At 47.9% G+C, this 23,879-nt stretch overlaps 1 protein-coding gene across 4 annotated transcripts in view; it reads right to left on the reverse strand.

Moving 5' to 3' along the window:
* Positions 1-7,834: 7,834 nt before the first annotated feature.
* The window catches only part of MCTP2 (multiple C2 and transmembrane domain containing 2), a 136,042-nt gene continuing 119,997 nt past the window's right edge, over positions 7,835-23,879 (reverse strand). For 3 of the 4 annotated variants that reach the window (XM_070400617.1, XM_070400619.1, XM_070400621.1), the window contains 4 exons: positions 20,237-20,346; positions 17,399-17,508; positions 13,394-13,491; positions 7,835-10,768 (listed from right to left, as the gene is read on the reverse strand). In XM_070400617.1, the coding sequence (XP_070256718.1) occupies positions 10,700-10,768; positions 13,394-13,491; positions 17,399-17,508; positions 20,237-20,346 (387 nt within the window). In that variant the 3' untranslated portion in view covers positions 7,835-10,699. Of the gene's footprint in view, positions 10,769-13,393; positions 13,492-17,398; positions 17,509-20,236; positions 20,347-23,879 lie in introns of those variants that run through there. The other variant, XM_070400620.1, reaches the window with a different exon arrangement.

The following is a 23,879-nucleotide window of genomic DNA, read 5'->3' on the forward strand; positions in this document are numbered from 1 at the left end:
TGGTACTGCTGATATTTGGCTCTGTCGACTAAGGAGTTTGCCGACCACTGCCCTAGACCAGTGGCCGGCAAACTGCGGCTCGCGAGCCACATGAGGCTCTTTGGCCCCCTGAGTGTGGCTCTTCCACAAAATACCGACTTCTGCGCATGGGCCGTGAAGTTTCCATCGCTCTGTACGTACGCGCCCGCACGTGGTATTTTGTGGAAGAGCCACACTCCAGGGGCCAAAGAGTCGCATGTGGCTCGCGAGCCGCAGTTTGCCGACCACGGCCCGAGACTGCCATGTTGACGGCTCTGTGAGAGTCACACTCCTGACCTCCCCACAGTGCCTCCATCAACACACCTTCCCAGGGAAGAGCCCACTGAGACCCACCCCCAGTCTCTCTCTTTGGACGCCCCCTGTCCACGGAGAGTGGGCGGGCATTCTGCTTTGTTCCTTGCTGCCTCCGGCCTCGCAGGAGCAGGTTCTGACCCTGTGAGTGTGTCCCTCACCCAAAGGATGTCACACACGTTTGACTTGGATTTTGTTCCGTTTTAGGAGGCACTGACACCTCCAAATACTGGATAGATGCAATTTTTTTTTTTTTTTATCAAAAGCATGCCAACTACAAGAGGAAATCCGCCCGCAGTTCAAAGCTTGGGTTTTACTTCTCAAAGGACTTGGTGAAACGGAATGGCCACCTCTCGTTCCAAAGTTCCTTCAAGAACAAAGAGACTCTCTAAGATCTCGAGGACTAAACTACGTTGCAGCTTGGGGATGGGGCTGAAGGATGGAAGAGATTAAAAGCTCGGTTTCTACAAATCTCTCGACAGAAGTGTCTGAGCATCCGTGTAGAATTTAAAAAAAGAAAAAAAAAAAAAAGGAAGAGGGAGGTAGAGCCCGTTGAAAATGGAAAAAACAATTAAAAATATATTGAAAGTGGAAAGAAAAAGAGAAATCGTTCCTAATTAATTCTGGTGCCCTGCTCAACCCCAGCCTCTTTGTAATCCTACTGGGAACATCTTTATTGATCCCGGGGCCCTGCAGCCGCTTCTGATGCTTATCTCAGCATAAAAACAGGCTCTTGTGATGAGCAGTGATTTAATTACATGACAATCACCGTTAACAATGCATGGCGAATACCAAAAACAATATGCGGAATGGACTGGCAGTGATAAATGCAAGGAGGTGGCACTGACTTCCCCTAAAGTTTCTGGCTAACATTCCATGAATACTTTTCTCACAGGGAAACAAATAATAATAATATTCAGTAACCTGATATGTCCAAGAATGGACTTCATTAAGAAAGTTTAAACTGTCAAGTAATAATTTGTATTGTATTAGTAGCACCTGTTTCCAAAACCTGAGAAATAGACCTAGGATTAGGCTTTTCCACAAAATCACGAGGCTTTAAAAGGCGGAGAATTTATCTTGTCTCAGATCCTCAAGACTTGACTCAATGCTTAAGTCCTGTGGACCAAACAGGGGCCACATGCTAACACCACAAGCCCAGGGAAGGCCTGCATAGCAGTCTTGCAAACTTGTCTCTTCCCCCTCATTCTCTCTTTCATTCTCTTTCATCACTTTTCATCGGCATGAAATTGCTCGATTTTTATCCACACAAAAAATCCCCATCTGACACATCAGAAGACCAAGGCAGAGTAAGGTTACGGGGAAGTTCCCACAGCTAGGAAATGAACCTGTCTCTTCACCAAGCATTTAACACTTCTCTACAAAATGGAACCCAGCTTGCTTGCTTCCTTCCTTCCTTCCTTCCTTCCTTTTCTCTCTCTCTCTCTCTCTTTAAATATATGTTTATTGATTTGAGAGAGAGGAAGGGAGAGAGATTGAAACATCAATGATGACAATCATTGATAGGCTGCCTCCTGCACACACCCTACTGGGGATCGAGCCCGAAACCCGGGCATGTGCCCTTGAATGGAATTGAACCTGGGACCCTTCAGTCCGCAGGCCGACGCTCTATCCATTGAGCCACACTGGCTAGGGCCCAGCTATATTTATGTCCTGAAGAACAGTTAGTAGGTGGTGGAGGGAGTAGATGCCCACAGAACTTTCCCTCATTCGCGTATTAAAATGCAAGGCTGGCGTACGCTGCAGGGGCTCACCTCTGTGGCAAGTGATGACTAACACAGCCCTTCACGTCAATATGACAAACCTATCAAAACGCGACGGATTCCTCGGGAGACCGCTTCTCGTCAGCCTGACCTGTTGTCTATTTGCTGGAAAGCATCTGTGCCTCCCGCAATGTGCACACCTCGCCTCTCCTCGGCAGGCTGAGCTCTAGGCTGCGAACTTGGATACGAACAGAAACGGGTTCAGAAAGAACAGCCATGCCTCTAGTTGCTGTTTCTTAGGTTCCAGCTAAGATTCCAATCTGCAACTCCCAGCTTCATTGGCATTTCCATGATGAGACAGTTTCTAGCTTTATGGTTTCTAGTTCTGACTGCCACCCCCCGCCCCCCCCCAAAAAAAGAAAAGCTAATTCAACTTAATGGTTAAAATTTAAATATGCTTATTAAGATGATCAGTGATTTCAGGCTCTGTCAGAACTCACCTGGTCAGGGAAGGCAACCCAGCCAGAGACAGAAGAGAAATTAGGGCTCTGTATAGGGAGCAGCTGCCCCAGAACGCCGGGGGGAGGGGAGGGGGGGGATCAAAAACAAGCCATGTTTTTAAATCACTGCAATGACAATAGCTTTGAGCAGTGGTTCTCAACCTGTGGGTTGCGACCCCTTTGGCGGTCGAACGACCCTTTCATAGGGGTCTCCTAAGACCATCCTGCATATCAGGTATTTACATGACGATTCATAACAGTAGCAACATGACAGTGATGAAGTAGCCACGAAAATAATTTTATGGTTGGGTCACAACATGAGGAACTGTATTTAAAGGGCCAGAAGGTTGAGAACCACTGGTTTTGAGGCTATCCTGACCCAAATCTCCACTCTAAAACTCCAGGAAAAACAATGTTAAGGCTGGGGAGGTTTGGGGGTGGGGGAGGTAAGAGATCAACCAAAGGACTTGTATGCATGCATATAAGCATAACCAATGGACGCAAGACACTGGGAAGGGGGCGAGGGCATGTGCTGGGGGGGGGGGGGGGGGGGGTAGGGGAGGCTGGGAGAAGGTCAATTGGGAAAAAAAGGAGACATTATGTACTATTATTTGTAATACTTTAAACAATTAAAAAAAAAGAATAACATAATGTCAATTGGATATCCGTTTGAAAAAGCAGTTCCTACAGCACAGCAAACTCGGTTCTAGATTTTTAGACCCCAATATGAATTTAGCACCATACGATGGTTTCCCCTACACTTATCCTCGGGGGACACATTCCAAGACCCCCAGGCCATGCCTGAAACCACAGACAGGACCGAACCCGATACACAGGCAGTCCTCAGGTCACGTCAGACTCGGCGTACATCGTTTCGTGGTTATGTCGCCATCTCCCATTTACTTATAAAAAAAAAAAGTTCCGTCATTTCCACGTATGTATATATGTGCTTTATGTTTTTTATTATTTACTGTATTTACCACAAAGTCAGAAATTATCTTTAATTATTTTTTTTACTGTTTCACTTCATGACTGCTGTGTATGTGCTCCAGGTGAGTGACGGAGGTGCTTATGTAGGTAGGTTCCGACTTACGGCGAAAATCGCGTCACATCACGCTAGGAACGGATTGCTGACGTAACCCGAGGACTTACTGTACACTATATTTTCTTATACATACATACCTCTGAGAAAGTTTAATTTACCAATTCAGCACAGTAAGAGATGAGCAACAATAATTTAAAAAAAAAACAACCAGAATAACGCTATGCTGCCGTACAAGTTATGCGAATGTGCTATTTTACAAAATACCTTCTTTTCCTGCACTCACCTGCGGGGAAGCCTCCAGGGTGAGATGATATCAGGTGAAGGACCCAGCGTCTGGCGACTTGACCTTCTGAGGGTCTTGGGCCCTCGGGGGCCTCGGGGGGCCAGCATCACTACCCTGGCGCTTTAAGGCCATTTTTAAGTAAAATAAGGGTCACTTGAACACAAGCACTGCGATACAGCGACAGTCCCCCCATAACCACTGGGCCGGCCTCTCAGGAAATAACCTGAAAAGGCCGAGACACAAAAACAGCGAAGCCGGAGGGGAAAACGCAGACACGGAGGCGCCAGCTACGCAGCTCGCAGCACGTCGTCCCGCGAGATTTTCTCCCGGCCGCTGCATCACGCGAGATTTTGTCACGAGATTTCTCACGCGGGATTTCATCCCGCTCGCTACCTAGAAGAGCGTGGATATTAAAACCTGTGCGTTGTTTATTGAATTGCTTATTTCTGCAATTTTCTCACCCGAGGATATTTTTCCATTGATTTTTAGAGAGGGGAAGAGGGTAGGAAAGACAGGGAGAAACATCGATGTGAGAGAAATACATGGATTGGTTGCCTCCTGCACGAGCCCCGACCAGGGCCCGGGCGAAGGAGGAGCCTGCAACTGAGGTACGTGCCCTTGACTGGAATCGAACCCGGGACCCTTTGGTCCACAGGCCATCGCTCTGTCCTCTGAGACAAACCGACCAGGGCTATTTCTGCAATTTTCCGTTTAATATTTCTAGACCTCAGTTGATGGAGGGTAACTGAGATCGGAGAAAGCAAATTGCATATGAGGCGGCCACGGTAAAGCCTTGAGATGAAACACAGAACATCTTCATGACTCTAGACCAGTGGTTCTCAACCTTCCTAATGGGCGAGACCCTTTAATACAGATCCTCATGTTGTGGTGACCCCCAATTTCATTGTTACAAATTGAACATGATTAAAGCATAGTGATTAATCACAAAAACAGTATGTCATTATATATGTGTTTTCCGATGATCTTAGGCGACCCCTGTGAAAGGGTCGTTCGACCCCCAAAGGGGCCGCGACCCACAGGTTGAGAACCGCTGCTCTAGACAAAAGTTCCTTAAGCAAGATGCACAAAGTACATTCAATCGAAAAATTCTTTCTGTTCAAAGATACCATTGATACAGCACAAAAAGCAAAAAGGCAATCAGACTATGGGGAAAAAAAATGCTTGCAAAACCCCCACCATTGGGGTTCCATTATTCCTATTCTAGAAATAAAGAAACTGAGGCTCCGGGAAGATCAGTGTGTTGACGAAAGACACACAGGGAATTGTGTCACAGTACAAATCTTGGACTTGAACTGGTCTTTCGGGCTCGGAGTCACAGAGCTCAGCCAACTCCAAGCCAGCAACAATTAAACACTAACGAACGGCAAGCAGGCGGAGAAAGGAGACCTGGCTTTTATTTCGGCATAGTCCAAATTTGGGGTCGACCAGTCCTCCCTGGTGTCTTTCTCCCCTTTTAAATGAGGCCTATTTAGGACCTGTAACGTTTTTGTTGCTTTCGAATTAGAGAACGGACAGAAAGTGGGTAAAACGCAGATAGAGGATCAGGATAGTATTGGGAGAGAAGTTGGAAACTCCGAGGTGTACAACGTACTGGGAAGTGTTGGGACCACATGTGAATTGCATGCCTGCATACTCCCTCAGGGCTATGACTAACCCAAATCGAGGCTGAAAACTAAGGTTAGGAGAAAAGGGGGCATTAATTATTAAAACGAAAGAGGCACTTCATTTGGAAACCATTCACAGAACAGCAAATATGAATACTCAGTAGAAATGGGCCGCTTGGCCAAGCAACCATGTATAGCAGCGGTTCTCAACCTGTGGGTCGCGACCCCTTCGGGGGTTGAAAGACCCTTTCACAGGGGTCGCCTGAGACCATCGGAAAACACATATATAATTACATATTGTTTTTGTGATTGATCACTATGCTTTAATTATGTTCAATTTGTAACCATGAAATTGGGGGTCACCACAACATGAGGAACTGTATTAAAAGGTCGCAGCATTAGGAAGGTTGAGAACCACTGATGTATAGGAAGCAAGGAAAAGGACTATGGGGGGGGGGGGAGCCTCATCATTTAAAAGTCAGTCGTCCTAAAATTGCTCAGACCCGAGAGTATTTGCCCCCGCGCCCTGGCCCCCCAAACCGTGACTCTTTTGAAGGGGTTCATGTAAAAAATCAAGAATTGGAGCACAGATCAAAACCTTCGGCCCAAACAGACCCTGTTCATTATGCAAAATATCCTTGTAATGGACTGAAACGATGATTTCCCAAAGTGCCCTGAATATAAATGACCATCAGTAAATGGTAACTACTGGTATGATTGCCTCTAGCAAACTAGAGGCCTGGTGCACGAATTTGTGCATGGGTGGGGTCCGGCCTGCCTGCCCCAATTGGGGCTGATCCTGCAGGGCTGGCCAGGGGGAGGGGCTGAGGGTGGTTGGCCGGCCGGCCCCACCCCCTGGTCAAACTCCTGGTTGAAGGGATAATGTGCATATTAGCCTTTTATTATATAGGATTATATAGATGCTACTATAAATGAAGAAGCTTATACTTGAGAACAGTTGAGTGGAGGGTGGTTTTCTAGAAATAACCATAAGATCTGTTTGCTGTTTAAATATAATTTGTACCAGATTCAGCGGGATCTCACAAAGCTCCAAGGTTAACTTTACTGGAGAAAAACCAAACGGGTAGGTTGCAAACCACTTCTATTTTTGAAGGTGTGATAATGATAGCTACTACTGGGTCTAGTTCAAGACAGCTGTCTGGTCAGTGGGCAGATGGGACCAAGGTCGTGTGCTGTCCCGTTTTAGCCTCTTTATTAATGATTCGGAGGAGAAGATACTACAGCACAAATATTTCAGGTAATTTCAAGTGAAATTATCTACCTATCTATGGCACAGACACTATTATTCTCATATGATAAGGGGCTTTTTTTTTCTACCTATGCTAGGTAACGCTTAAATCAATCTGCTGTCAGAGAAAGCTCTGCTTGTCCTTTTTTTTTTTTTTTTTGTGGCTGGACCACTTCGGCTTATGCCGGCCTTTTGGGAGTAAAAATACAAAAATAAAAACAAATTCAAGGCCAGCCTTAACCATTAAGTAGGTCAAAATTACCACTACCAGCTCAAAATCTGATGGATGCATACAAAATCAGTCAGGCTAGAGCTATCTGTTATGCAGTTCAACAAATGATTTCATGTGTTTTTACTTTTCCCCAACCATTGTTTTGATCTAGTAAAGAAAATACATGCAAAGGCGGGGCTTGTATGTATTATCATAATGAATTAAAGGAACGGGGAGAGAAATTGGGAAATCTCAGGGTTTCTCAGCTAGAAAGACAGGCCTAATAAAATATTTCCCAGAGAAAAGCTGGATTAAATGAGTTGAATTCTGGCAGGGAGCAGGCCACTGACACTGGGCTTCCGGAAAACGTTCTCTCTTCACCCTGAGGTTTCAAATGCAGCAAGAGGTAACGTTGAATGTTTTGCCTGAACCCACACGTTTTGAGTTGGAGTCCGTGGACGCATTTTGAGAGATGTTATGTAATTTTACAAACATGTATGTGTGTCTGCAGACATAGCTTATGGAAGGAGTCCAGAATATGCCACTGTGGCATGAAATTATTTTGAGCTGAAAGCATTTGAGAATCAACAGATAGCAGAATCCGCCCCCCACTCCACCCAGAATTCCTTTATCTGAATAAAAGGAGAGCTTCCCAAAAGAACTCAATTGTTTAAATTCCCTCTCCAACAGCAACCTGGGAAGATAGACTGTCATCACCTGAGACAACAAGAAAACATTGCACTTAAAGAGATATTGCCTCGCAACCATACTCTCTAGTCTAAGGACACACCTGCTTTCCTAAGTCATTTGTGTTCCCATGAGCCATTGGGACCTCCTTCCCTTTCTGAGAAGCCATTTTTCTTCCTGTTTTATTTTTATTTTAAATATATTTTATTGATTTTTTACAAAGAGGAAGGGAGAGACACAGAGAGCTAGAAACATCGATGAGAGAGAAACATCGATCAGCTGCCTCCTGCACATCTCCCACTGGGGATGTGCCCACAACCCAGGTACATGCCCTTGATCGGAATCGACCCCGGGACCCTTCAGTCCGCAGGCCGACGCTCTATCCACTGAGCCAAACCGGTTTCGGCGTTTTTCTTCCTGTTTTAAATGCCTTTCTTCTCCTGTGAAGACAGCGCAGAAGCCTCTTTAATGCTTAGTAGGTGATCAGTTAGTACTGATAAAAAAAAAAAGATCTTTAAAAGCTGACAATTGATTAAACTGAATTTCACACAGTAAGATGGCGTGGGACCCGTCTCTCTTGGGTTTCTTGTGGAAAATTACTCCCAGCTCTTACACAATTTTTAGTGTTTATTTTCATTGGCTCTCTTTCCTGTTTGTTTTTCTTATGTTTTTATTGATTTCAAAGAGTGGGAGAGGGTGAGAGAGAGAGAGACATCGATGATGAGAGAGAATCATGGATCGGCTGCCTCCTGCACGCCCCACACTGGGGAATCGAGCTTGCAACCTGGGAAGGTGCCCTGACCTCCTGGTTCATAGGCCGGCCCCATACAAATTCCTGGTGACGTACAGAAACCTTTGCATTGCACTTACGACTCCCATTCCGCTAATGGATTAACAACTGTTTTCCACAGGCGGCTTATTAAGGGTTGATTCGGCCCAGCATCCCGGTGGTGGCCTAAACTTGACACTGAGAATTCCAGTTGGGGGAGCTGCAGAGGAAGCAGGTCGAGCTGGCGATGCCTTCTGGTCAGGCAGTGTTATTTCATTTTGAAATTCTATAGAAAGAGAACAACAATAATGCATCGGTTCCGCATTTAAATAAATACGGGGTTGTTTTGCCGCTGAAGAACGTTTTCCTTCCAATGACTGACCCGATCTCACATGTCTGTTTAAAAAACGCCTGACTGGGGCCCTTACGGAATGACAGACGGGAACAAACGAGATGATAGCTGGGAGCGAGACAATGAGGCATTGTTTACACAGAAGACTGAAGAACTGGTTTCACAAAAGAGGTTCTTGGGTATCTATTGTATGTACAACTAAGAGATTTACTGGAGCTTTTATAATTTCTGCAGGACTCCTTTCCAGCAGGCGTCATTCACGTGAAGTAAATCAAATCATGCAGAAATCTGGCTCGGCCGAAAGCAAACCCGGGAAGATATAATCCGAAGAAAAACAGACACGGGGGATGATAAGGTTTAGAATCTTTGGCATGTTTCATAAACATTTTGTTTGAAGATTATTAAATTACAACCCAGAGAGGGAGGATGGGGGGAGGGGGGGAACACCATAGTAAAACTCACTATTAAATCAGATCTTTTTCCCCCTCAAATTTCTTTTACAATATATATATTACATATACATATATATATATATAATAGCACATACAAAGTATGTGTGGACAAAATACAGTCTTTACAACTTACATGTCGCTTGAGAAGAAATTTTCATATCATATATGTGCACAAAATTGGAACTTTTATGGGGGGAAGGTTACTGTGAAATGCTGGGGCCGGCAGGAATCGGGGACTCTTGAAGGAAGTGGTAACTTTTCTAGGAAAAGGGCTGTGAGATAATATTTTTATTACGGGTAACTTACTGTACCCATACGAGGAACAAATGATCAGCTGGGGCTGCTAAAATATCTTCACTTTCTGCTAAAAAATGCGAGCAAATGAATCGATGATGGCCCTTGGGTAAGCAGCCACATGTATTCATCCCTTGCTCCCCAGCCTTGACCTAAGTACTCTCAGAGATCATTCATTCCTTCCTTCCTTCCTTCCTTCCTTCATTCATTCCCTCCCCTTTCCTGAAGCCGTCACGTGGGCATTTTAGTTTGGAAATAAGTACAAAGTACAATTGAAGAAATGGTGCTTTAAGACACCTAAATGCTTCCAGGAACCCTTCACTTTTGGGACGAGTGCTCCCTTTCGACCCTCCTGGCACCCATTGCCAGCAACGGGCCGTGATGCAGGACGGCTCCCAGCGCTGAGGACTTGACTGAGATTTGGCATACAGATCTTCAGGAATCACGGCTGAACGCTTCCCCAAGGATCGGGGCTAATCCTGATCATTACTGAAAAATCTATAATAATTTATAATAATAAAAGCATAATATGCTAATTAGACTGGACATCCTTCCAGACCAAGCTGGGGCTGCAGCCGCCTCGGCTGTGAGGGAGGGATCGAGGCAGCTGCCACAGCTGGGAAGGCCTACTCTTGCACAGATTTCATGCATCGGGCCTCTAGTCTGTTGATAAGATGCTTTCCTTTGGTAGATGGTATCTATCAAAGACTTGTTAGCTCAGAGGGGGGAAAAAACAACAGCAACGGACTCACAGGAACCATCATGGGAAAGGAGCGTGGGGGTGGGGAGCGAAAATGAGGGAATCCTCATGAGAACCGGCCGCTGGAGGTGTGAGCACAAGTTCAAAGCCCCTCTCGAATGCAAGGGGTCTCCTGGCTGTTCAGCCCCGAGGCAGCCTGGCTTTCTCTCCTCTAGGAGAAGGGATGTGAGTCTTTCAGTCTCTGGATCGCCTCCTCCTGCTGGGCTGGCCGGCTGTGCCGCTAGGACATCCACGCGTGTGCACGTCCCCGTGTGCGTGTGTGCATCTGTGCGCTTGAAGAAGGGGGGAGACGACAGACAGGGTGCCACATGACACATGTCTGAACGGCACTGACCGCGGTGTCACCGAGAGAGCCATACCCTGGGCCCCATCGCCCAAACCCAGAACAGGGTGCTGGCGGCCACGGGCGGCGTGAGTCCTAGGGCCCACTGCGCTTCTTGCGAAGGGGGCTCTGGCTGCTGCAGGGCCTCAGCTCCGCGTACTGCACCTGTGAAAACAAACAGACGTGACGCTGGCGGTTCGGTAACCCTAGCTCCCCGCACCGTGTGCTAATGGCTCCCCCGGGGACGGGCCGAGGCAAAGGAAGGAAGGTTCAAAGGTAATGAATCATTTTCTAAACACAGGAACATGGGGGGATTAATTACAGGAAGGATTTGAGGAGTCATGCATCATTTCTGGAAACCAAAATATTAAAAGCAGATTTTTTCTTTTTTTTTTTCTAATGAGATGCGTGGGGTTCTTCTACCTGCCCTGGGCACTGGCTGGGGGATTTCAGTGGTGTGTGCACGCGACCCTTTTGCACCATAAGCAAGCTTCGCATCAGCCCCTTGGGAATGTTTGTCTTAGTATATGATACTTACTACAAGTTATTCATTTAAAAAGATCTAAAATCTTGGGGTGTGTGTGGGGGGGAGAAATATCTGCAAATGATATACCATTTATTTTGCCAGGGAGGGAAATAATGTTGAAATTGATACTGGCCCCAGACTTCTATAGATTTCTCTTAAAAATGAATTTCATTTCCAATGGAATGGCTAAAACATCTGTGATAACTATGAACGGGGGGTGGGGGTGGGGAGTCCTTAGTGGCAAACTGTCTATTGTGTTATCAGAAAGTGCTCTTGGCGATACTCGGAGGATCTCACTGGCGAACTGTACCTTCCTTGGATGTTCTTTTGTTGTGTTTCTGTGTGTTCCTGCGGACGCCAACTGGATGACCGCTCGAGGGCTGCTGTGTGCACAGACAACCCCTGACCAGGCTCGATGGCAACTGGCATTCTCCAGGGATGCGGGCAAACCCTCACATTGCCACTCAAGTGCCCGTTCGCTGCAACCCTACTGTGTGCGAGCGTGCACAGGCTGATGGCGGGACGGCTTTATGTAAAGGATTGCAGGGCAGACCACCTGTGCTCACCACCTGGAGCATTTGTGCCCGACTCTCCAGGGGCAGCAGGACCCATCACATATGCTGAGCTACAGTAGGTCAAGAGCAGATGCATGAACTACCAGTAAAGCTCGATTTCCTCACAGTGCTTTGTGAAGGTGCCCTGGGGGACAGGGGGGGACATACCTGTCGATCTTCAGTGCAGAACAAGCAAGGGCTAGGTGACTTTTTAAAAAAAATTTCTTATTGATTTTTTACAGAGAGGAAGGGAGAGGGATAGAGAGTTAGAAACATTGATCAGCTGCCTCATGCACACCCCCTACTGGGGATGTGCCTACAACCAGGGTACATGCCCTTGACCGGAATCGAACCCAGGACCTTTCAGTCCGCAGGCCGACGCTCTATCCATTGAGCCAAACCGGTGAGGGCCCAGGTGACTATTTTATAATCATGCAATGCAAATATCAACGAGTAAATTCATATTTTGTAGAATATATTTTTTAAAAATATATTTGTACTGATTTCAGAGAGGAAGAGAGAGAGAGAGAGAGATAGAAACATCAATGTTGAGAGAATCATTGACCAACTGCCTCCTGCAAGCCCCGGACTGGGAATCGAACCCACAACCTGGGCATGTGCCCTGACGGGGAATCGAACCAGTGACCTTTCGGTTCCGTGGTTGACGCTCAACCACTGAGCCCCACCCAGCTGGGCTGTGGAATACATTTTAATAGAGAACTATATCAAAATGAACGCTAAAGGGATATAGCATCACAGATTCTGTGTTAATCTCTAGAATTTGGAAGGAAGGGGAAAGAAATGCTAGGGTTTTCCAGCCCTACATCCAGGAAGCCACCCAGCGTCCCGAGCACCATCATGTCACAGCGGCCCGAAGACGAAAGTCGATACCTGCTCCCAGATGCTAACACACTGTGTCTTTGGTCACCGTGATGCCGCTTCATGCCACGGCCTCCCGTCTACCGGTTCTCTGATCCCTAATTCTCCATTACAGCGATGGCTGCCTGCCCCCTGGGCTTACAGCAGCCTGATCGGTGGCAGCCCAGATGGGGCCTCTTGAGGGGACTCGCTGGTATTGTTCCCTTAGCTAATCTCTCTGTCTCCACAGAAACAGGATGCCGCTGGACTAAGTGACTATTGCCTGTGGATAATACTTCTGATTGATCTCAAATCATCTCACGCCGTCTCTGCCTCTACGTGCATTCGAGTAAGTCTGGGCTTTTGCCCTAAGCAGCCCTAAATCTTTAGAGGGGACGAGATACCAGGGGGGCCTAGGCGATCATCAGAGCCAACAAGAATAAAGAGAATAATCCTCCTATCCCCTACTCCCCATAAAACGCCGGCCACCCCTTTTCGGACCTCCCACTCGCCCATGCACTGAGCCCATCTCATCCTCTTTGGGGGCGGCGAGCGATCCTGACAGGGACTGAGACCCCTGCATCTGAGTGGCGCAGCGTGAGTTCCAGACCATTCTTAAGTCGCTCTTTTTCAGGATAATTTCCCCCAATCATCTCATGGTTTTGGGACAAAGGTTTCCTGGCTGCCTCCCTGCAAGCCAGGCCTCTGTAAGCATGTTTCCGAAGCGTTATCGCAATTACTCACACACTGGCACAGCCTCGGGCTCCGGGGCTGGGCAGACTCCCGTGTGTGTGGGGGTGGGGGGAAGGGGGGGGGAGGGTATTGATGGTGACCCGTTCGTTCAGTACGTACCTTTTGAACATCAGATGGTACCCTGGAGAGGAAGTCTAGTAGCTCGTTATTGTCGATGGCATAGGGATTTCGGAACTTCTTAGTAAATTTATTGATGCCTGAAAAATAGAAGAGACACAGGGAGATCTCATCTGTCTGTCTGTCTGTCTGTCTATCTTTCCAACTCGCCCGACTGGGGGAGGACGGGCGTTCGCAAGTAAGAAATTAGTGTGAAGACAATTCCTGGACCCCCAGCCAGGCCCACGCTGCTGTCATGTGGAATCATTCACAAACGCCTTTTCTTGCAGGAAGGAAGGAGGGACTGCGGGAGCGGGGGCCCTGCCTTCCGCGGCTGTGAAAATCCCATTACGATCCCAGCAGCGGGGCGGCCGAGACACCCACGGAAACCGGGGAGCTCATTGTCGTTTTGGGGCCACACTGATTCACAGCCTCCTCTGCCAGGGAAACACGTGTCCCAGGTGGGAAAAGGCCTTCATCAGCCCAAACAAGTCACAGCTTGGGGGCCGCGGGCCCAGCCCAGCCCAGCCGTGGGAGGTGCGAGGCCCGAGGTGTGTGTGTGTGTGTGTGTGTGTGTGTGTGTGTGTGTGTTCGGGGGGGGAGATTGGGGGGGTGGTGTTGTTAAAAAGAAGCTGCAGAAATCTATCTCCGCCCCCCCGCCTCCTCCAACTCATTTTCACAGGTTTCGCCTCTCTCCCTGCAGAACAGAACTCGACATGTTGATTGTACTCCTAGGCGGCAGGAAACTGTGAAGAGTTATTATTGGAAAATTATCTTCCCGGGGTTTGCTAACTTAATTTATGGACGGCAGCCCGGGGGGCGTGGGCTGGTCCAGGCAACGGAGTCCATGCGCATTTCAGCCGGGGGCCGTGGCGACTGGAAGGGGGCTCTGTCCGTGGTCTCCTCTCCAGAGCAGGGCTCCTCTGACCCCCTTCTGGCCCGGGCTGCTCCTCGCCTGCACCCACTACTCAGAAACGATGATATTCTTTCCAGCAAATGCCAACCCTCTTTCACGCTGAGTTTGAGAGGGTGAAAAATTAAGGTGGCCTGAGGTTCTGCCACGGAGAGCTAGTGTAACAAGGGTCGTAGCGAGAAGTCTCGTTAATTTCAGCGACGCTGAGTGAATCGTCGCCTGAGGTGTGAACCTTGACTGGCTCCTATTCGCCAGCCCAGGTCACGTTTCATTGTATGTTTTTGTTTTTTGTTTGTTTTTACTTTTTACTGATTTGAGAAAGGAAGGGAGAGGGGGAGAGAGAGAGAGAAACATCAATGATGAGAGAGAATCATTTGACCGGCTGCCTCCTGCACGCCCCTTACTGGGGATGGAGCCTGCAACCCGGGCATGTGCCCTGACTGAGATCTGAACCGTGTCCTCCTGGCGCTCACCACTGAGCCACACTGGCCGGGCACATTGAACTGTTTAATGATCCCTAACACAGACACGGTTTGACGTTTCTCTAATTTCATTGACGATGACTTTACGTTCATCTAAGGGCGGGACTTCCTGGATGGCCCTGTACCTGACACAATGCCAACCGCCAGGCATTTCCTTAGACCAGCGGTTCTCAACCTGTGGGTCGCGACCCCTTTGGAGGTCGAACGACCCTTTCACAGGGGTTGCCTAAGACCATCGGAAAACACATAGATAATTACATATTGTTTTTGTGATGAATCACTATGCTTTAATGATGTTCAATTTGTAACCATGAAAATACATCCTACATATCAGATATTGACATGACGATTCATAACAGCAGCAACATGACAGTTATGCAGTAGCAACGAAAATAATTTTGTGGTTGGGGGTCACCACAACATGAGGAGCTGTATGAAAGGGTCGCGGCATTAGGAAGGTGGAGAACCACTGCCTTAGAGAGAGAGGGTCAGGTGTACATCTGCTTTGCAAATGGCGGCCAGGCCACTGTTCACGGGTAGATGGAAGCGGGGTGGTTGGGCGGGGGAAGAAGACGTCTTGCAAATGATCCCTTTTCTCCCAAGTCAGAGCCGCACTGTCTGTCTCCCCGCTACCCCCACAGCAAGCATGATGATTCTAGCTAAAACTCCCCCCCTCCCCCCCCCCCCCCTCCCCCCTGCGCATTCCTTTAAACTAAAATCCACTCGCTGTGTTCCTCTAAAGGCATTAATTGCAGCATGGGCTCTTTGGCAAAAGGAAGCAGACAAGGCAAAATGACGCAGGGAGACAAAGACGCGAGGAGAAAGGATATATCTTCTGTTGTTAATTATATACAGTGTGCGCATCTGGAGTCTTTACAATGAACAGCCAGGCAGGGATAATATCCCAGCCGATCAAAACACCACATTCTTAGTTACTGAGAAGATTATAAACCTGCATCGTCGCTCCGATGCACCAGAGAGGGCAGGGGTAGCCCACAATGCACTGAGACTGACTACGGAAAACTTAGCTGGAATAAAAAGTTATAAGGCACTCAGATTGCAAGCTTCAAAAGCACGCCTTTTAAAAAAATATATATATACATAGCCCTAACCGGTTTGGCTCAGTGGATAGAGCGTCGGCCTGCAGACTGAAGGGTCCCGGGTTCGATTCTGGTCAAGGGCATGTACCTTGGTTGCGGGCACATCCCTAGTAGGGGGTGTGCAGGAGGCAGCTGATCAATGTTTCTCTCTCATTGATGTTTCTAACTCTTTATCCCTCTCCGTAAAAAAATAAAAAATATATTTAATATATATATATATATATATATATATATAGACTGATTTCAGAGATGAAGGGAGAGGGAGAGAGAGAGATAGAAACATCAATGATGAGAGGGAATCATGGATAGGCTGCCTCCTCCACGCCCCCGACTGGGGATCGAGCCTGCAACCCGGGCATGTGCCTTGACCGGGAATCAAACCGTGACCTCCTGGCTCATAGGTCGACGCTCAACCACTGAGCCACGCTGGCCGGGCCTGTCTGAGCATCTCAATATCTGAAGATCCTAATAGTGACGACGGTTGGGAACGCCGCAGCAGTCACAGGAGCCAAGTAACGGAAAACCAGGCCTGACACAGACTCTTGTGGGGAAAGGCGGATGGCTTCTCCCACTTAATTTCCTGCAAGGCACCCTCCCGCATCGACCCACAGCCCACCCAGCAACCATCGCAAATGCTCACCAAGCTGCTCGGATTTTGTCCGCCTGCTGGCCGGGGTGGTAAATCAGGTCATGCAATTTACTTCCAGTTTGCCATTTTGGTTTCTGCTTTTTTAAAAGCAGCTAACCTGTATATGGGCGCACCATTTCCCCTGGTAAATTATACCTTCCTCTCCTCCTGGCCCTCCCGTACCCCCACCGCATCTGGGTTTAAGTATTGGGTTGGGCTATGTTTTCCTCCAGGAGAGACGAAGTGTCAGGAGCAACCTGGCTACTTTCACACACTGCGAAGGGCAAGGTGCAGGTGTTCGCTCACTGTTTGAAAAACAGTGCAAGCGCAAGGCTACGGGACCGCAGCCATATATTATTCCAGGGGATTTATGGCTACAAAGGCCGAACGGAAGTCACACGCACGATCCCATTTTCATTGGATCACAATCATGCAACAGCCCTTTCAATAGCGATGCTGATGGTTCACCCAAGCTGGCCTTTTCAGGGAGGTCCTGGATTCCTGGTGGCCTATACGCTTCCTTTCAGCTCGCGTTTAATTGCCGGCAGGAGCACATTGAAAGTTTACAGTCACACTTTAAAAAGTGAATAATAATGGGCCCTGGCTGGTGTGGCTCAGTGGATAGAGCGTCGGCCTGCGGACTGAAGGGTCCCAGGTTCGACTGTGATCAAGGGCACATGCCCGGGTTGCAGGCTCGGTCTCCGGCGGGGGGCCTGCAGGAGGCAGCCGATCCACGATTCTTTCTCATCATTGATGTTTCTATCTCTCTCTCTCCCTCTTCCTTCCTCTCTGAAATCAATAAAAAATATATATATATTTTTAAAAAATGAGTAATTGGTTCTTACCTGGAATGGACTGCTAGCAAAAGGACCGTGCCACACTTACCCCAGACTAACACGATGTACCGAAGTGGGACGAAGTACAAGGTGATGGTGGCAACCGCCAGAATCACACAGGCCAGGAATGAAAGGAACGGCACCGTCCAGTTAAACGTGCTGCAGGCAAACCACAGAAATGTCACTTTCTCTGAGGCTGAAACAGCTACAGCGATTCATTTGCTCATGTTTACTTCTTAGTCATACAAATGGAAACGGTCTATTGCGGTGGTTCTCAACCTGTGGGTCGCAACCCCTTTGGGGGTCAAACGACCCTTTCACCCGGGTCGCCTAAGACCATCGGAAAACACATACATAATTACATATTGTTTTTGTGATTAATCACTATGCTTTCATGATGTTCAATTTGTAACAATGAAAATACATCCTGCATATCAGATATTTACATGACGATTCATAATAGTAGCAAATTACAGTTATGAAGTAGCAATGAAAATAATTTTATGGTTGGGGGTCACCACAACATGAGGATCTGTATGAAAGGGTCGAGGCGTTAGGAAGGTTGAGAACCAGGGATCTATTGGGAAAGTTTCTTTGAAAACCTGGAGAGAGAGTCTGCCGGAACAACTGGGCACCGGAAAAACATTCTTCAGGAGAAGGTCACCAGACCAATGGCCATTGAGCTTCCTGGACCCGGTAGTTCCCAGGGGAAGCTTGGCTCTCAAAAGTGATTAAAGACTGCAATACTGCCCGCCGGCGTGACTCAGTGGATGAGCATTGACCTAGGAACCAGGAGGTCACAGTTCGATCCTGGTCAGGGCACATGCCCGGGTTGTGGGCTCCATCCCCAGTGTGGGGCGTGCAGAAGGCAGCCAATCCATGATTCTCTCTCATCATTGATGTTTCTCTCTCTCTCTCTCTCCTCTCTCCCTCTCTGAAATCAATCCTATATAATAAAAGCCTAATATGCAAATTGACCGAAGGGCAGAATGACCGGTCGCTATGACACGCACTAACCACCAGGGGGCAGACGCTCAACGCAGGAGCTACCCCCAGCTTGCAGGCCCCAGGCCAGCCAAGCGGGTGCCAGCAGGGCGGCCTCCCCCCCATCCCCACGATCACCCCACTGGTCGCACCGATCGCCGGCCAGGACTAGGAACCCTGCCCATGCACAAATTTCGTGCATTGGGCCTCTAGTAAAAATATATTTAAAAAAAGAAAATACACACCATTTCATGTACATGCAACCCCATTGGGGGAGCCTCGCTCTCGGGGTTTTATGTAAGTCTTTTTTTTTTTTAAATATATTTTATTGATGTTTCACAGAGAGGAAGGGAGAGAGATAGAGAGTTAGAAACATCGATGAGAGAGAAACATCGATCAGCTGCCTCCTGCACATCTACTGGGGATGGACCTGCAACCCAGGTCCATGCCCTTGACCAGAATCGAACCTGGGACCTTTCAGTCCGCAGGCCGACGCTCTATCCACTGAGCCAAACCGGTTTCGCCTATGTAAGTCTTTTATGTGCTGGTTGCCAATAGCTGGGAGGAAGTTTTCCATGGTCCTTCAGCACCGAATTACAATGGAATTCCGACAGAGTTACCCAGGACAGCCCCCTGGAGTGCCCAGCGGGGACACGGAGGTCGCTGTCCTCATGAATGGCCCAAGAAATTAATAGGAGCCCAGCCTTCCTGTGTCGCAGCTGGGCGAAACAGTGCCCTGTTCATGGCTGAAAATATGTCCTGGCCGTGGCCACCGCAGCTGTGCCGGGGCAGCCGGCCCTCGGAAGCTCTGGAGAGAGTGGGGGCCTGTTCCGGTCACTCTGCCCTCTTCTGCTGTCAGACACATTTCCTTGCTCATTACCAGCCACACAACAGCCACGTTTGTCTGTGAGAGACCTTCAGGCTCGGAGACGCTTTCACCAAAGACACGGCCTTCCTTCCTCGGGCTTGCCCCCCCTCCACAGCCTCTCATCCTCACTCAATTTTTTTTAAAAAAATATGTTTTTATTGATTTCAGAGAGGAAAGGAGAGGGAGGGAGAGATAGAAACATCAGTGATGAGAGAGAATCATGGATCGGCTGCCACCTGCACGCCACCTACTGGGGTGGAAACCACAAGCCAAGCATGTGCCCTTGACCGGAATCGAACCTGGGACCCTTCGGTCTGCAGGCTGACGCTCTATCCACTGAGTCACACCAGCCAGCGCTCAATTTTTTTTTTTATTGACTTTTGCAAGCCACTCAGGTCCCTGAATGATCCGCCTCACCTCCAGGCATGCCAGGACCAGGGCCTATGGCACAGACACGCTAACTCACCTACATGTCCCTGTTCCTAGCACAATCTTGAGCTCTGAGCTTTGGCACAATGGTCTGCACCTACTGAAGCCCCAATCAACGGTTCTATGCCCAGCTGTCTGTCCCTTCCCATTCTCAGAGAAGCTGAGAATCTGTAGCATCGTCAGCATTGCCCTCTGTCTGTCTCTCTCGTACATCTCTTTCTGGGCTGGTCCAATCTCTCCCCTAACATCACGTGGTTCCGACAAAAAAGACTCCTTTAAAACCTATCTGCTTCCCTTTTTATTTGTGAATAGGAAATTTTTTTTTTTTTAAATGTAGCTCATCACCCAATCTAGGGTCTTTTTGAGAGTGAGCGGGACACTATTCATCGTTATGCTGGGCCATCTGGTCACCCCAGGTCTGAGGCATTGCCCAACTGTGAGCCTGACAAGCCCAAAGAGCACACCAGCCAGAGTGAACAGGGCTCGCCTGACACCCTGGCGGCAGTTTTGGGGTTCTGCGTTTTCTGACCTCACACTCCCCACCCGCACTCGCCCTAGTGGATGGCAGCGCTAATTCAAACGCCACGATGCAAAGGTAGGACTTACTTTTTAATTCTTTCTCCAAAGGAAGCTACTTCCTCCAAGATGTTCTGAACTGTGGCAACGATATCCTGTACCATGTAGATTCTTTCGATGATACCCTTTTTCTCGGATTCCTAAGAAACGTAAAAGAAAGATTGGACGCAGTTACGCTCTCGTTATTGTTCCGGTCTAGAAAGGAGTGTATTGTGCTACATAATAGCAGGGTTATCATCCGCAGAGTGACTCTAAGAGATGTCACATTTCTTGCAACATAAATATTTCTTTATTTCTGATTTCAGAGAAGAAGGGAGAGGGGGAGAGAGAGAGAGATAGAAACATCAATGATGAGAGAGAATCATTGATCGGCTGCCTCCTGCACGCCCCGTAGTGGGGACCAAGCCGACAACCCAGGCATGTGCCCTTGACCAGAATCGAACCCGGGACACTTCAGTCTACAGGCTGACGTTCTATCCACTGAGCCAAACCAACTAGGGCTACATATATATATATATATATATATTTTTTTTTTAATTAATTTCAGAGAGGAAGGGAGAGGGAGAGAGATAAAACATCAATGGTGAGAGAGAATCATTGATCAGCTGCCTCCTGCACATCCCCACACTTGGGATCAAGCCTGCAACCCGGGCATGTGCCCTGACCGGGAATCGAACCGTGACCTCCTGGTTCATAGTTGATGCTCAACCACTGGGCGACACCAGCTGGGCCGTAAGTATTGACTGAATCCACAAAATGCCCTGCCCATCCATCCAGATGCAAGCACTCTCGGTGTGCAAGCTTCCCGTGCTCCCACGATGAATGGAAGCCCCATGGAGCCAAGACCTTCGTCTCCCCGTGGAGGCGGATGCATCTGCCAGGGACTCTGTCATTCCCTTTGGCTGATCTTGGCTTCCTCTTGGCCTTCACCAGGCTATCGGCCAGCTCCCCTGCGCCCACCCCACCCCCCGGCACAGTGCCTCAGAGATGGTTCCGGCAGGTAACAACATGGCATGTTGGCTATGCAGACGCTATGGCTTCCTAGCACTGTGGCTTCTTAGTCAAACGCTGCTGCATTTAAAAAATATGTATTTTTGCCCTGACCGGTTTGGCTCAGTGGATAGAGCATCAGCCTGTGGACTGAAGGGTCCCAGGTTTGATTCCGGTCAAGGGCATGTACCTTGGTTGCGGGCACATCCCCAGTAGGGAGTGTGCAGGAGGCAGCTGATGGATGTTTCTCTATCATCGATGTTTCTAACTCTCTATCCCTCTCCCTTCCTCTCTGTAAAAAACCAATAAAATATATTAAAATTATATATATATAGATTGTTTAACGCTGCTCTTGCGGTCTCCTCGCTCTGTGATCAAGGCAAGTTCCTGATCCCTTTCTGAGTTGCAAATTTGTTATCTAGAAAAGGGAGGTCATAGGGAGTCCTTGGAGAGGTAAACAACACATCAGCACTTGGTACACTAGGCACTTCACACACGTAAGCCCATCCCCTTCAAGAATGCAAAGAGCCGAGCCGGTGTGGCTCAGGGGTTGAGCCTTGACGCATGAACCAGGAGGTCACAGTTCAATTCCCGGTCAGGGCACATGCCTGGGTTGCGGGCTCAATCCCCAGTAGGGGGCGTGCAGGAGGCAGCTGATCCATGATCCTCTCTCATCATTGATGTTTCTCTCTCCCCCTCTCTGAAATCAATAAAATATATGAAGAGAAAATTAAAAAGAATGCAAAGGGACAAAAGGTTGAATAAGCAACTTTCGGTCCAGCCAAAACAGCCCTGGGGTTGATTTAAGTTTCAAAAGCAATGAACTTCCAGGACAAGCCTACTCATGTCGCCCCGTGCTGTCTGAGCTTATCTGGCAGCTCTATCGGCTCCACGCTGGCTTTATTTACACGTTTCCGATGGAACCGGGGAATGTGGTGGTAACACAGTTTAGCAAACACAACGTTACATCTGCGGCTGCTACCCGATTCCCCAGGAGGCGTCGCGGGGATCCATTCAGAAAGACAGACCTGCTGCCTCACGCGCTGACGTTTTCCGTACCATAGGACGCTTACCAATTATTCGAGGGAAATGAGTAATAAAAATTGTGATAGCCGCGGGTGCCATTCAACCAGCAAACCATGTCACAGCGGCGAACAACGTGTTTTTTAGATTTCGAGGGAGAGTGGATTTTACCTCTTACGAATTTGAAAGCACCCAGGGGCATGAGTAAGAGTCACATGACTTAGGGTCTCGTTTATGGCATGAGGGGAGAGAGGAGAGCATGGAACCTTCCGAGACCCAGGCTTCACATTTCATAATGCTCCTCTGTTCTGTATAAAGCAAGAGTGGCACTTGTCGTCAGAAAAAGAATGAGAATGCCAACTCTATAACCTAAACATAGAGACTACATACAAATAAAGGCAAAAATCATTTTTTTTCATTGTCCATTTGTTTCTAAAATGTTAAAAAGAAAAAAACACATGCACACACAAAGAAAACCCGGAGTCCTTAGGCTAAGTTTCGTAAGCAGCTGAAATAAGAACAAAGAGGACCCGTGTGTAACGGAGTTGTTGTGTGTGGTTTTTTGTTGTTTTTTTTTAAAGGACAAAAATGAAATAAATCAAGAAGCAAATATTTCGCCCTAACCAGTTTGGCTCAGTGGATAGAGCGTCGGCCTGGGGACTCAAGGGTCCCGGGTTCGATTCCGGTCAAGGGCATGTACCTGGGTTGCGGGCACATCCCCAGTAGGGAGTGTGCAGGAGGCAGGTGATGGATGTTTCTCTCTCATCGATGTTTCTAACTCTCTATCCCTCTCCCATCCTCTCTGTAAAAAAATCAACAAAATATATTTTTTTAAAAAAGAAGCAAATGTTTCCTTCTTCAAGGCTCCATTGCCCTTCCCATGCCTCCAATGACTAGAGGATTGTGGGAGAGAATTAATACCATCACCATGAATTTACAACTAAGAATTAATTATATCATCAGTATGTGACTTTAAATCTTTCCTACCTGTTCTGATTTAGGAAAACTCCTTTCTCTCTCTCTCTTTTTTGAAATATGTTTTTGCTGATTTCAGAGAGGAAGGGAGAGGGAGAGAGAGATAGAAACATCCAAGATGCGAGAGAATCATGGATCGGCTGCCTCCTGCACGCCCCCTCCTGGGGATGGAGCCTACAACCCGGGCATGTGCCCTGACCGGGAATGGAACTGTGACCTCCTGGTTCATAGGTTGACGCTCAACCACTGAGCCACACCGGCCGGGCTCACCTTTCTAATTACCTAAGCAAAACCGGAGACATAGTCCTGAAAGTTAACCACAGCAGGAAAAACCTTTTTGACACGCTGAGACACTGAGTAGTATTTGTCACAGGATATACAAGGTTCCCTAAACCCATCCATGCCACATTTCCACCTCAAGATCTTCCCAGTCATTTCAGCCACGCAGAGCAAAGAGGCAAACACAGAACTTTAGACTGCAAAGGGGGGTATGTTTGGGCTGTGTCCTCCCACTGAATAGTAAAAGCCTGCCATTTGAAAACGTGCAAACATGATAAACATCAGAAATAGATGGAGTGGCATTCAGCATGAAAAAAAAACACACACACAAAAAACCAACAAACCCCTCTCAACATCTGTCATAACAAAGAACAAGAAGCAATATTTCTGATAACACAAGATTAAA

The sequence above is a fragment of the Myotis yumanensis genome, unplaced genomic scaffold (assembly GCF_028538775.1).
Source record: "Myotis yumanensis isolate MYYU_CA2020_CCGP unplaced genomic scaffold, mMyoYum1.0.hap1 SCAF_20, whole genome shotgun sequence".
Classification (NCBI taxonomy): Eukaryota; Metazoa; Chordata; class Mammalia; order Chiroptera; family Vespertilionidae; genus Myotis; species Myotis yumanensis.